General features: G+C 35.0%; 2 protein-coding genes across 8 annotated transcripts; one reads left to right on the forward strand and one right to left on the reverse strand.

Annotated features, from left to right (window-relative positions):
* Window positions 1-7,546: 7,546 nt before the first annotated feature.
* LOC145055267 (factor of DNA methylation 5-like) lies at window positions 7,547-9,762 on the forward strand. 2 transcript variants are annotated; one of them, XM_079003557.1, is made up of 6 exons: window positions 7,547-7,731; window positions 7,974-8,077; window positions 8,397-8,578; window positions 8,676-8,750; window positions 8,838-9,122; window positions 9,201-9,762. In XM_079003557.1, coding segments are annotated over exons 1-6 (1,071 nt in total). In that variant the 5' UTR covers window positions 7,547-7,729; the 3' UTR covers window positions 9,624-9,762. The 2 variants fall into 2 exon arrangements, with proteins under 2 accessions (XP_078859683.1, XP_078859684.1); XM_079003558.1 differs by having other exon boundaries at window positions 7,978-8,077.
* A 2,072-nt stretch (window positions 9,763-11,834) lies between these two features.
* Window positions 11,835-14,155, reverse strand: LOC145055268 (factor of DNA methylation 1-like). 6 transcript variants are annotated; one of them, XR_013685125.1, is made up of 8 exons: window positions 13,978-14,155; window positions 13,750-13,850; window positions 13,473-13,654; window positions 13,291-13,365; window positions 12,944-13,228; window positions 12,692-12,877; window positions 12,344-12,602; window positions 11,835-12,208 (listed from the first exon to the last, which is right to left on the reverse strand). XR_013685125.1 is itself a non-coding variant. In XM_079003564.1 (7 exons), the coding sequence occupies exons 2-7, from the start codon at window positions 13,844-13,846 to the stop codon at window positions 12,420-12,422; spliced, it is 999 nt and encodes a 332-aa protein (XP_078859690.1). In that variant the 5' UTR covers window positions 13,847-13,850; window positions 13,978-14,155; the 3' UTR covers window positions 11,835-12,419. The 6 variants fall into 6 exon arrangements, 5 of the variants coding, with proteins under 5 accessions (XP_078859690.1, XP_078859685.1, XP_078859689.1 ...); XM_079003564.1 differs by having other exon boundaries at window positions 11,835-12,602; window positions 12,692-12,868; XM_079003559.1 differs by having other exon boundaries at window positions 11,835-12,602.
* Window positions 14,156-15,246: the final 1,091 nt, after the last annotated feature.

Below are 15,246 nucleotides of genomic sequence, written 5' to 3' on the forward strand. Positions count from 1 at the left end.
ACAAAAATCGAACTTCTCGCGGGCAGAGCTTCGGCTCGGGAACCGCACTTCTCGGGATCTCGGGACTTGCCTCGGGGCTAGAGTATGATACCGGGGCTTCGGGGTATTTCTGGCACGCAAATCGAGGTAAAACGGGAGAGAGAAGAGAAGGAATGAACAAAATAGCCGGCTGCCTTCGGATCCCTTTTATAGAGGCTGAGCCTCGCACGTACGCGGGGCATACTGGTCCGAGAAACGTCATTGCTTACGTATCCGAAGCCACTTGCTGTGATGTCGACACCTTCGGAGTACGCGGCGCGTACCTCAGATCAGATCGATGACTCGCCTTCGGATAAGGCTTCCGAATTTTGATTTAAAAATAAATACAAATTAATTAATAAACTTCGGAAATTCATATCTTCTTCATACGAACTCCGTTTTCGACGTTCTTTATATCCACGGAAAGGTGAGACTACGCTCTACAACTTTCGTTTAGACTCCGTTGGCTAATTTTGACTTTATTTTTATTATTTATTTTTAATAGGCCGCGACATAAAAACTTCGTTATAAATTCATAACTTCTTCGTTTGACGTCCGTTCTCGCCTAACTTTTTATCGCTTCGATACTAACAATGAGATCTTCGATTCTCATTTAGAATGCTTCGGCTAAAAACCGCTCGATCTCAAATCGAGTATTTCAGGCTGCATACCGCTAAGTCGAAACTTCGATAAATCATAACTTCCTCATACGAAGTCAGATTTGGGCGTTCTATATATATTCTAAAACCTCGTTTCAACTACTACAACATTATCCAAAGATATTAAGTTTATTTTACACTTAAATTTTGACGCTTATTTTTATTCTTAATTAATCAGACCACATAATTAAGCAATTAAGCACAAAACACATAATACTCAAATAATACATTCTTATTATTTCAAAATGGGTTACAAAGGTTAACCTAGACTATTATATTGCTAAAACTGGCAAGCCCGGAAACACAGGCGTTACAACATGTGTGTGCGGCTGCACACCCTGTGTACGGTCGCACACGCGTGTGCAGTTGTACACTCGTGTGCTGCTGGTGGCCCACGTCTCATATATATAGGGTGAGGAGTGCATGTGAGGGTAAGGCTAGAGAAGAGAGAGAAAGTTAGAGAGAAGAAGAGTGTGTGTGAGAGAATCTATTGTAAGGAGCATAATTCATATCATCAATACATTAGATTCAAGTTATTCTTCTTCTCCTTCTCTTCTATATTGATCTGACATCATCCAATTGATTGGGATTCCGCACCATCAATTGGATCTGATTGATACACAAGCAATTTTGGGGACTAACAATTGGTATCAGAGCCAATTTGGTATTAATTGAAGTATTTTATAGTGTGAGGTTGCAAAATTCCACTGTTTTTGAAGTACATTTGTCTAAATTGATCGAAGAACTGTTCTTTGATTCCTATTTTAAATAGTTTTAAATTGTTTGAAATCAAGTTTCATCAAAAAAAAATCTGAGAAAACCATATGTTGTTCAATGTTTTGGAGTGTGTGGTCAACTGTTTGAAGGTGTGAGGTTTACTGTTGAAGGTGTGCGGTTCATTGTTGAAGGTGTGCGGCTCGGAGTGTGGTCTAAGTATACGGCTTGGTGTGCGGTGATCCTCTCACGTGAACGGCCTGCTCGTTTGCGGTCTTCGTCCTCGCATCGCAACCTCGGCCAGCAGGGATCCTCGCTTTGCAGCGTCTTTATAAAAAAAATCAGAAAGGAATTGAAGGTGTCAGGGATCGAACCCGGAACCTATAGATCAACAACACCAGCGCCTTACCATCTGGGCTAGCAAGCCTCTTGTGTCTTCCCTTCAAATCTTTTAAACTTAACATCTCTCTCTCGCATCCTTTTTCACAAAATCAACACTTTTAGCCCAAAAAAATCAATTTCTTTTTATTTTTAAATTTCATTTTCAACCAAAAATTTTAGTTTTTAATTTTTGACTTTTGATTTAAAATTTTGACTTTGACTTTTAAAATTGGACCTTTGACTTTTTCATTTAACTTTCAAATTTTCAAATTTAGCTTTTCGGTTTGACTTTTAAGTTTGACTTTTTAAAATTGACTTTTAAGGTTGACTTTCTCGGTTTTTAAGTCAAAGGGCAATTAATATATATATATATATAATAAATAAAATTAAAAAAAAAATGAATTCCGCATCAATTCCGGTAAATAAAGTTTCATGTACTCCATCTTGTGAAACTACTATTAAATTTCTCCGAGATCAAATCGATTTATTAAAAAGAGAAAATGAGGACCTTAAATACGAAGACTATACTCTTAGGAAAGGTCAGAAACCTTTAAAAGCACAATTAGAGGCCAGGACTAAGGACTTTTGGAAATTACAAGAAGATTACAGCAACAAGTGTGAAAATTACGATCACATTAAGAAAAAAGTTGTTGTTGTAACTGAAGAACTTGACGCTTTGAAAATTAAGTGTGGAAAAACAGATGTTAGTTTCAAAAATTATACTGCGTCAAGTAAGACAGTCGAGTCCTTAGTAGAAAAACAATTGAGTTTTAATGATAATCAAACCAAGGGTTTAGGGTATCACAATGTGTCACCTCCTTTTAATCACAACTATAACCCACCCCTTGAGACCAATGAGGAAGAAATGACTACTCAGTATGGCCAAACCCTTGCTTCAGCTTCAGTTAAGACTGAACAATCAGGGCCAACTGAGGATTTGAGACGAACGATACTAATGATTCTACTTCTTGTGCAGGTAAAGTAGTAGAGGATGAGAACAAGGAGAAAACTATTGAACACACCAATGACTCCTTGAACTCTGAATCTGTTGCTTCGGACTCGGTTGCTTCTGATCAACCTGTTGTTGAGAAGTGAAGGCCACCAAATCAAGTGAAACAGACGGCTTGCTGTAAGTGTGCATGTGGGAACAATCAGAAACGAGGCAAGGTTACGCCACCAGGGGCATGAAGAAACAACTTCACAATGAAGAAAAAGACATGTTTTCACTGTGGAACACCTGGACACATTGCCAGAAATTGTCCTAATCGCGCATACGTTCCCTACTATGCACAAGGATAGCAAAATGCGCTAAGAGGGAGATACTTCAAAAGAAACCCTTCTAGGTCACGTTCAGACAATGGTGACTGGAACGCGCAGAAGGCCAAGAATCAAACCCACAAGGCCAAGAATCCGAATCCCAAGGGCAAGAAAGGAATGTCGGCCAAGAAGCCAAATCCAAGAGATGCTCCCATGAAGTCAAAATCAAAGTCATCTCAACGGCCGACACCAAGATCAAAAGAAAGTACTGAGCCACTCATCAGATCGAAAAAGAAATGGGTTAAACCCAACTACAAATGGGTTCCGAAGGCTCAATCTCCCAAATCATCTAATGCTTCTAATATATTTACATCTTATGTTTGTGATAAATAGGATATGTCATGGGAGAGAGTATCGTGCAAAGATGAAAAAGGTCGACCCAGTTTCAAAATGGACTGGGGTCCAAAGACCAACTGATCCCGCTATGTGTCGGAGCAGCTATGGAGGCATATCATCAGACTTCGGTTTGTTGGTAGTGGCTGTTCCTGGCACTTGATAGGGGACATCTCTCAACTGTACAACATTCAGACATTTGTTTGAGAGTATGTGTCCTTTGCGGGAAGGGAAGAAAGGAAGGGATCACATGGGGTTTGTGCTTAATGATATGAAGAATTTTCGGATCTATTATGAGATTACGTGTGTTGTTCTCAGACCTTCTGGATGCAAATTCAATCGGTGACTTATGGTTTGAGTTTTCTTCTCTATACTCCTGAGTTTTTCTTAAGTTGGTTCGTTTTAAAGACAATTTTTTTGTTTTAGGATAGTTTAAATTTGCACATTTACTTTTGTTTCTCTCACATGCACAAATTTAGGGGGAGAAATAAAAACAAAACAAAAATTAGAAAATTTAAAATAATAATAATAATAATAATAATAATAATAATAATAATAATAATAATAATAATATGTTGGTTATGGAATGTGCTTGAGGGAGATGCTTTGGGAAGTGATATTATCAAGTGATAACAGGCAATCTAAGTCTGCGTAACGTACCCAAAGTTGAAGGGTCAATGCTCTGGTTTGATGCGTCGGTAGGCACGAAAGATTCTAAATGGACATGACTAGGCAGAGTTGAACTTAGGAAATTTATAGACTTGACAAATCTTAACCTAGTTAGATCCGTTTAGCCTGACAATACAACGCTTGGATAGATTGAGCAGAGAGATATATATGGGAATCCACTTTTCACATTAAAATGAACCCGTATCTGGAACCGTGGTTTAACTTTTCCTCGATGTGCGGATTCTGTCCTTAATTCTGGTATTGATGGGGCGACTGGTAAATTCCGATGAATCGGGTCTATAGAAAATCATTTTCTTTCTTTCTTATTGTTAGTCATATATTGCCTCCTCTGCGTGATTGGAAGAGATCCGACCTGGACTGTAACATATGCAACTCTATTTCTCTACATATTATATATATATATATATATATATATATATATATATATGAAATTCCTCTTATCTGTTAGCCATATGTTGTCTCATTTGCGTGACTAACAATCCGACCTGGTACACAGCATATGTATCCTTCTACTTCTCAATCCCTCTAAAACTATAAGTGATAATAATCTGAATCTATCTTCTCTCCTAATGATGGTCTGCTCACCCGATGTAAGGAGTACTCTGGAAGTCTTTGATTACTAGGGCATATCAGGAAGCGGGAAACATGTTCCAGTACAATTAAAATTGAACACTCAAAGATTGTCTATAGATCTTGCTGCTCAATTTAGGTGGACAACAATATCCCTGGTCGTCGTCAGTTGAATGGTCCTTAAGATATAGTATCTAGAAACTTAGGATCAGATATAATATCTAGGAACTTAGGATCACATTGTCTTGTCGCTTATAGTATGTCCTAATTTTGTCACAATTTTTCGTGTTTAAGTGGACAACAATACCGGTGATCGACCAGACAAAGACGTGAAGATGGAAGGTACCGACAAGCGGATAAAGGCTGTCTAAAAACTTTTATCCCAAATCATTCTTAAAGTTAGATATCATTTTATTTCTGTTAAATTTGTTCATAGTTTTCCTCTATGCACAAATTTTAGGGGGAGAATTAAAAATAATTCAAAAATCAAACAAAAATCAGAAAATTAAAAATCCAAAAATAGTGTTATTTCTTGTACAGAAAAATCAGAAAATCCAAAAATATTTTTGTTTCTGTTTTTATTTTTCCAGAAAATATAAAAAATCCAAATTTTTTTTTGTGTGCTAATTTTTCGTTTAGTTTAGTTTTGTCTTGAAAAATGAATTCTGATGTAGATGAGACTCATGGAGATTGTATCGAAGATTTTCTGAGCCAAGGCTTCATCCGTGAGCATCGAAGAATTTTCATTTGAAGGAGCAAGAAATGAAGATTATTCTTTCGACATTCAATCCTTCAACCCTAGAAGAAAGGTCAAGATGACTTGAAGATTATGTGACAGGTTGCATTGAAGACTCCTCAATCAATTTGTTGTTATCTATGAACCTGTTGAAGTGATCCAGAAGATTATTTCTCTCCGTTGTTCTCTCTGAAGATTCTCAAACTGAAAGTGCTATCTTTCAAGAATCTTTTCATCAAGCCTCCTCACCTAATGTGCGTTCAAAGTCAAATCTTGAAGGAAAACCCAACCGCTCGAGATGAAGTCATTCATTGAAGATTAATATGTTCATCTTGATGTTGTGAAGAAATTTGAAGATTAATGCTGAAGCCAAGCTCCCAATGAAGATTAACAAGAAAAGTCAGCTACTTTTTAGGGAGAGTTTGTTGGGCCAATTAGAAAAGAAAGCTATAAACCAAGGGGGAGATTGTTGGGTCAAAAATATGGTTTATACTTTGCTTTTCTTGGAAAATATATTTTTCTATAATGTAATATGTAATTTTGTGGTTGTGTACGGCTGTACATGTGTGTGCGGCCGCACACCCTGTGTACGGTCGCACACGCGTGTGTAGTTGTATACTTGTGTGCTGCCGGTGGCCCATGTCTCATATATATAGGGTGAGGAGTGCGTGTGAGGGTAAGGCTAGAGAAGAGAGAGAAAGTTAGAGAGAAGAAGAGTGTGTGTGAGAATCTATTGTAAGGAGCATAATTCATATCATCAATACATTAGATTCAAGTTATTCTTCTTCTCATTCTCTTCTAAATTGATCTGACATCATCCAATTGATTGAGATTCCGCACCATCAATTGGATCTGATTGATACACAAGCAATTTTGGGGACTTACAGGAATTTATATACCATGGTTTTTAACAAAAGAGTTAAACCTAATTAAATACATTCACCATTGTTCAAGTGACATGAACCATTAACCCAAGTTACAACAAAATACTCATCTTGAAAAATTTAAAGTCATTTTTTTAGAAAAAAAATAATACCAGAGAGAGAGAGGGAGGGAGTGAGGGAGAGAGAGAGAGAGAGAGAGAGAGAGAGAGAGAGAGAGTTGTATTGATTTTTTTTATCAAAAGACTATCTTATAAAGTGATAATTAAGTTCATCGTACAAATGTTAGATTTTCACAATATTTATTTTAGAATTTTCTAGTATGGAACTCAGATTTTAGAAAATGAATTACTAAAAACTATAAGTTTTTGTTAGAAAATAATTGTTTTTTAGGTTTTTGCAAATGACATATGAAAAAACCTATATTTTCGAACTTGAAGAAACACGTAGATAGGTAGTAGAGATTTTTACAAATGTTTTTTACAAAAATCTCACATATATGATAATATGAACACATTTTCGATTCTGATATGCCACATATGATTTGTAAAATCTTTTACAGATAACCACCAACAAAATTCATGACTGTTTTGTAAAACTGATAATTTTTTTTAAAATTTGAAAAATAATAAATGATATTGGCCTCATTTATCTTTTCCTTTTAAAAAAAACAAATTGTCTATGTAAATAATCCTTTATTAAATTTTGAAAAATAATAAAAAAATGATAAATAAGAATAATGATTTATCCAAAGTTGTCAAGATCGAGATCCTACATAAGATCGTTTTCGGGTTTGCAAGATCGGATCGTAAGATCCCACAAAATAAATCATAATTTTAATTTTTTATAATTTTAAAACATGAAAAATATTTCAAATATTTCGATTTTTCATTCAAAAGTTATAAAACTTTCAATTATTAATCATAAATCACTAAACAAAAGGATAAACGGTAAATTGGTAAAGACATAAAATGGTAAAAAAAATTCATTTGCAACAAAAAAAAAATCAAAGAAAGGTAGGATCGGATCGGATGCCGATCCTACGATCTTACGATCCTACCTCAAATACTATTCGTATACGATCCAATTTGTTTTTCATACCTATAATCGTACAATCCTACAATGATCTTGACAACCGAAGATTTATTTTCTTCTATTTAAAGAATATTCCCTTTCATTGGTTTACATGGATTTATTTGGTTTTAAAAAATGAAGTTTCTATTCTTGTATATGAATACCACCTTTTGGAGGCGTTGCCAGCTGGGGGTCTGTCTATCGCATGAAGATGGGATGGGAATGTCCAGTCAAATAAATACCTGCAACTCATCTTTTATTTCCTCACCATTAATCGTTTTCACTTTTCAGGGTTTTCTACTCCTAATATCCCGATTCCTCTCAAGGTCAAGGGTTCTTGCAAAATCTGCAATTTGATGTGAGTATCCTTCTCTAATCTTTCAACCTTTTATCCCTACTTCTTACTGTTATATTCTCTAAGTTCACTACCAACTGGAGCTCGATCCGACTCTAGCTAGCTTCCCATTTCAAAGGGCAAAATCGTGACATGTTTAGTTTGGTTTCTTCTACTCACTATAAACTCCAAACGATCATGATTTTTTGTTAATAAAACACTTGAAAATTAAAATATAAACCAGGATTGTTTGTATTTTGTGTTAGGGAGATGGAGGAGATGGAAAACACCACCGATGATGAAAAGACGACATCCCTAAAAGCGAGTATTCTCTCCAAATATGACGAAGTCTTTCACGCTCATACTTCAGGTTTTATTCTTCACTCATTACACATATTGGTTAACCCTTTTGTTTTTTAATTTTTGTTCATTAAAAGAAAAACAAATCGAAGATCTGATCATCTAATAAATGCCGACTTATTCTGTTGTTAACAATAGTTGATAGAAATGTGTCGATGTTTGCAACAGTTGGAAATGTTTATTGACATTAATCCTTTTCGTTGTTACAATAATTCTGCGTTGGATTTTTTATATAATATGGTAAATGTTGAACTCGTTATATGAAATCGGAAAGGTGTTTGAATCTTCCATTGACAATTTCTCTTTTCTTGTTAATTAATCTTGGTTAGATATAAAAAAGGTGAATGAGAAGATAACTGTTGACTGTGAGAAGTTTCTTCAATACTATGAAGATAGCTGTTCGCAAATGGAAGCCTCAAGCAAATCTCTGCAACAACAAGAATACGAAATAACAAAAAAAGAACTCAAGATTCAAAAGGCAAAATCAAAGCAAGAACTCAAGAAGAGAGTGGTATACACACAATATGAATCTTGTTAAGTAATTTATTGTGTTAATTTTACTATATCGATCATGTATTAACGTTTTATTGATTACTCATGTAAATTAGCGAGAAAGATTGTTATCCTGCAAACAACTGTTGAACGAAAGCTGCACTTCTAAGAGACTATTGGAGGGTGTAAAGGTAATTTATTCCAAAAACTCAGGACCATGTTTAAATTGTAAGAATTTCAGAAATGGAGTTAATATGATATATATCCATATTTTTCAGGATGAACTGGTGATCCTTCGAAAGAGAAGAGCTGAACTGGAATCCCAACCGAAAGCTGAAAATTATGAGAGTCTAGAAAGTGAGATTACACAACTTGAAACTGCATTACAGGCTATACAAGATGATGACTGTATAGACCTTCAAGAACAGATGAAGATTTTACAGACCAAATTGATACAGAAGAATGAACAAATTGAAGAAAAGAAACACCAGGAAACCATTTTTCGTTTAGCTATAGAGACAAAAAACAAGGAATTGCAAGAAGCTCGTTGGGAACTTATTGATGTACGTAAGTCGTAAGTCGTTATAAATTATAACAATTAGATAAGATATCAATGATTAATTTTGGTGTTATTAAATTAGGGTTTGAAGACGTACCCAATCGGTGGTGTGATAGGAACGAAGAGAATGGGGTTGGTGGATTCAAACCCGTTCTTTGTTGGATGCACTTCCAGTGAAAAGAAGAAGGAGAGTGCAACGAAGTTCGCATCGCTGTGCAAGCATCTGATTGAAGATCCAAATTGGCATCCGTTTACAAGGAAGAGTGATGGATCTGAGATTATCAATGAAGAAGATGGGAAGATGGTTATTTTGAAGTCGGAATGCAGTGTTGAACAGTATGGTGCTGTTGTAACAGCGTTGGTAGAGAGGAATCGGTATCACAAGAATGGGAGGAATTTGATGGAAGAGGTATGGAATTACAGGGAGAATAGAGAAGTCACTTTGATAGAAGGCATTGAGCACATTCTTAAAGAATGGAAGATTCAAAAGCAGCGGAAAAGGTAGGTAGTGAAGCTTAATCTGCATGTTCTTAATCCTTTACTTGTCGTTCTTAGAATTGGCTAAAATAATAATTAAACCGACTGTCTTATGGATATTTGATTATTATATACTAGTACTAAATGTTATGTATGAATTGGAGACCTTTAGATTTGGCTGAAATATTGAATCATTTGTCTTTTTCTCAAAAAAAAAAAAAAAAAAAAAAAAAAAAAAAAAAAACCTCTTTTGTCTCTTCTTTGGTGTCCTCTAGGAATAAAATGCATTGGAATTCTAAGACATGTGTTTCCAATAATACATCCCTTTTTTTCTTTCAATTTCAATCCCTCTGTTAGGCTACCCGGTATGGGGTAGTTTCACGCGTCTTGGGCTGAGGTGACAACCTCTCTCATGCTTGAACACCGCCCCCAAAGCCGGTCGGGTGCTAGTGACATGGTTCCAAAGACGTGACGAGACACCCAATCACAACTCTCCAATTTTGTAACGGTCGGAATTTGTAAAACAAACGGCTATATAGCCGTTCCTAACAATAAAAAAATTTACTTTTTACCATTTAAACACAAATATTTACACCTATAAATTACCCACTATTCTACTTACAATTTACACTTCAAAAAACATTATTTATATTTTATTACCTTCTACAAAAAAAACCTCATCTCTCATATTTTTTTTTCTCTCAACATGGATTCAAATCCAAACACTCCAAATGCAAATGTTAGTTACATGCAATTGTTAACCTCCCAAATCCAACAACAAACTTTATTCACCACTTCATACTCACAAACCTTCTACCAATAACAACCACAACAATTCAATCAACTTCAATTCCAAACCTTTCAACAACAACCTTCACACCACTTTCAATAACCTTCTCAACAATTTCAACCATCTCAATCTCAACCTATAAACCTCGACAATGACGACGACGACGAACGGGTCCAAGAAATACAACAACCAACTCGTCGAAGGCAAAAAAACGGAGCGGACGAGGAGGAAGCTTTAATAAAAGCTTGGATTTTCATATCCCAAGACGGGGATCTCGCCAACATACAAACGGGTCAAAGTTTTTGGTGTCGTATTTTAGATCATTTCCACGCGTTATTAGGAAAGAAAACGGAGCGGACGTACGACTCGATCAACGCAAAATGGCGTGACTTACGAGCGGCTTACACCAAATTCAATGACACATTTGACAAACTTAAAAATATGCATAGAAGTGGTACCAACGACTTCAACATTTTAGCGATCGCGTCCTACGAATACAAAGTTACCACCAACGGTAAACCGTTCGGCCACCAAAAAGCGTGAGAAGTTTGTCGTAACGGTCCAAAATGGGTTCTATATCCAGAAATGGCGCATTCAGGATCTACAACCGGTTCCAACAAAAGGGCAAGAACGTCCGAGTCGGACGTGGGTTTTGGACTCGACCTCAACGATGACTTCGACACCACCGAGGGGAGGGCCCACCGGACGTCCAACTTCATCGACCACCGGGACGGGACAAAGCGAGAAAAGGAGCGTCTTCAAGCGGAAAGCACCAGCAACTAGCGACATCGAGCACGACATCCATAGATAAAGCTCTAGTTTTTCTAGAAAAAAAGTACGAATCGTCGGAGGCCGCTAACCGCCAAAAAATAGCTCTTACCGATCTTCAAATCATAAACACAAAGCCCCAACCGGATCTCGACCCGGAAAATCTTGCAACATTTCTTAAAATTCAACGACAAGTCCGGGAGAAATATGGAATTTAGGTTCTAATCTTAATGGTTTTAAGAAATTTAAGATTTTATTTATGGTTTTAAGTAATTTAAGATTTTAATTTTTTATGTTTTTTTTAAGAATTTAAGAATTTTAATTTGTGTTTTTTATATTAATTATGGTTTTATTTTTAAATTATGGTTTGTATTTTGTTTTTTTATTTAATATAATGTTAAAAAAAATAAAAAAAGAAATTTGTGAAGTGGTAACTATTTCCAATATTTAGTGGGTTGGGTATGAAGCTGACGTGGCGCATAGGTGACAACACTTTTCCGATAGGGTGGGTGTGACCACTCCCATAGCCAACCCAACAATTTCATAAAAGATAAAATAAAACACCCAAAACAAATATTTATGAAGTATGCCGATCTATTGTTGATTTGGTCAATGGACCACAAATTGGAAGTGTAACATATGGCATAATCATTTCGTTAAGTAAAATTTAATCCAAATCAATTGAAATAAACCGACCATATTTGACTAGAATCAACCATACATGATCACTACTACAAAAGTATGACCAATTTCAAACAAATGTTTATACAAAGACCAAGAAAGGCAAGTAAAGGATAAACATTTTTTCCTTTCCATAAAATATGCCAAAAAGTTAGATTGAAAAGGTACGTTGCTTTTGAATCTTCCATTCTTTAAGAAGGTAATCAATGCCTTCTATCAAACTGACTTCTCTATTCTCCCTGTAATTCCATACCTCTTCCATCAAATCCCTTCCATTCTTGTGATACCGATTCCTCTATACCAGAGGACTCAGTTTCTTAGCAGGGGTTGGGCCATAACAGAAGCATAATTCTTTTGGCAGTGTACTATGGAGCCTTTTGGAGCATTTGGAAATCAAGGAATGCAAGAGTTTTCAAAAAGAACCGGATCCCACCCGACAAAGTCATCGACATGATAAAATCAACGACGTATCTATGGGTAAAAAACAGGGGAAAGCTTGATATGATTACCTGGGCAACATGGTCTCAATGCCCTCTAGATTTCTGATTTTCTCTTCTTCCTGTTCTGTCCTTTATTTTTCTTTCCTTACGCTTTTCTGTTCGCCACTAATCGTGGCTCATGTACTCTCTTCTTTTTCATTAATATATATTCTATTGGCCGGTTGAAAAAAAAAAAAGAAACCAACGCTGTTACAACAGCTCGATACTCCTCATCACTGCATTCCGACTTCAAAATAACCATCTTCCCATCTTCTTCATTGATAATCTCCTATTTATTTTCAATCACACAAAATATCGTTTATAATTAACCCTAATGAACTTATTAATTAGCTTCAATTATTAATTGAACATATATACCTTTTGATCCGATCCATCTGTGATAGTCGTAAAAGGATGCCACTCTGGATCCTCAACAAGATGTCTGCATAGTGATGAAAACTTGGCTGCATTCTCTTTCCTTTTTCCAATAAAGAAAGGCGTCGAATCTACTAATCCCATTCTCCTAATGCCTATGCCACCACCAAAAGAACACGCCTTTAAACCCTGTCAATTAAGTTATCATAATCAAGTAGTTATGGTATCTATTAACTCCATTATAACATAACATACATCAATAAATTCCCAACGAGCGTCTTGCAGTTCCTCGTTTTTTGTCTGAATAGCTGAACGAAAAGAGTTTTCCAGTTGTTTCAAGACTTGAAGTTCTTCATCCTTCAGTATCAATTTCCTCTTTAAATTCATCATCTTTTCTTCAAGGTCTATACAGTCATCATCGTGTATGACTTGTAAATCAGTTTCAAGTTGGATAATCTCGCTTTCTAGGCTTTTATAATCTTCTGCTTTCAGTTGGGATTCCAGTTCAGCTCTTCTTTCATGAAGCATGTCGAGTTCACCCTGAAGATAATTAATTAATTAATGATATATCATATCATGTGTTTTTGACTTTTTGTAATTACCTTTAGATCTTCAGCTAGTTTCCTAGAAGTGCAGCTTTCGTTAATCAACTGTTTGCAGGAAGATAATCTTTCTCGCTGAAATTGTAAACATATGTAACACGATTCAAGAAAACTGAGAGAAACAAACACAAGAAACAAGCTTTATTAAGGCGAATTAATCATATTCATATTCATATTCATACCACTCTCTTCTTGAGTTCTAGCTTTGTTTTTTCCTTTTGAAGCTTCCGTTGTTTTTTCTTTAGTTCATCTTCTCGCTGTTGCAGAGATCTGGTTAAGTCGTCCATGAGCGAACAGCTGTCTTCATAATATTGAAGAAACTTCTCACAGTCGACAGTTATCTTCTCATTCACCCTTTTTATATCTAACCAAGATTAAAAAAAAGCACAACATGATTAGAGATGGATAGATCCTCAAATAAAAAATGGTTAAACAATTAGTTTAGTGAATGATTTAAACCTGAAGTATGGGCATGAAAGACCTCATCATATCTGGAGAGAATACTTGATTTTAGGGATGTGGTCTTTTCAGCGGAGGTGCACTCCATATGCGCCATCTCCCTAACACGAACAACCAAAAATCGTGGTTATTTTTTCTTTAAATTTCAAGTGTTTAAAGGTCAAAAATAGAGATCATTTGGAGTTTGTAGTGAGTAGAAACCAAATGTCACCAGAAAATTGCAAGAACCTTTTACATCAGATGAAAAATCTGAAACCTGAGAAAGATGAAGAAATAAATTAAAAGAGGGGTAATAATGAGCATTTGACAGGAATTCATACGACGCCATGGAATTGAATTATTTAAAGGTGGTGATTCTTATACAAGAATGGAAACTTCACTTTTTCCGTACATAAACTGATGGCAAATGAATCGATCTAAATTAGTGAAAGCGAATATATCATGTAAGTTTATTAAATATTAATAAAACGAAATGTCAAAATCATAATCATGACTATTTCATTTATTAATTTTCATATTTTAAACAAAATTAAAAAGTTTATGAAAATAGCTATCAATTTTATTGTTCAAAAATCAACAAACGACGAAAAAAGCCCTACAAAAAACACCAAACGATTTAAAAAACTCAACAAAAATCACCAATGACGTCTTTTTTAAGAAGAAAAATAATCACAGGTTTGAATTGCAAAAATACAGTTTTATCCGTGGAAAAAAGAAAAAAAAAAACATTTCTTTCAATTTTTTGTTGATAAAATCTTCAGGTACAATTGCCAATTCCAAAAAGAAAAAAACTTTATATTTTAATTTTAACCTAAGAAAACGAAGAACTTCAAAGAGCATTTTCATAGCAAATGAAGAACTTTAAATAGTGTAAAAATGGAAAAAGCAAACGAAGAACTTCAAAGAGCATTTTCGTAGTTTGTTATTTCTATGCCCATTTAGTGATTTTTCACTCTTAATTGTGAAATTCATGGTTATTTCTCCAAACCTATTAATTTTTGTTTAATTCTTCGAAAAATTAATATATAGTTATTCACAAAAGTGGAAATATATGTCCACCCAATCATATTCAAAAGCACATGGAAAAAAAATCAAAGAAAACGATTGCCAAACAAACAGTGTTTATGAAGGAATTCGACTTATGTTCTTTTCTATTAGTTGTTATCTTTATCTTTCTTATCTATTATCTAGTTTTAGACTTTTTGTATATAGGAAAAATGACTTATTAAGGTAATTAACTTTTCGGTATGTTTACATCTGGGTAACTATTTTTTTTTGTACGCATTTAGGTGACAAACTTGTTGGAAGTGTTCACATATGACCATTATGACCTGCTATAACAGGTTAAATCCTAGATGTAAACGTTTTTAACAAGTTCGTTAGCTAGATGTATACAAAAAAAAAATAGTCGAACAAAACAAAAATAAAAGTAAATTACACGAATGGTCCCTGTGGTTTGGGGGAATTTGTGTTTTTAGTCTCTAACTTATTTTTTTT

Source organism: Lactuca serriola, chromosome 5, assembly GCF_051521515.1.
Source record: "Lactuca serriola cultivar US96UC23 chromosome 5, Lser_US96UC23_V15, whole genome shotgun sequence".
Lineage (NCBI taxonomy): Eukaryota > Viridiplantae > Streptophyta > Magnoliopsida > Asterales > Asteraceae > Lactuca > Lactuca serriola.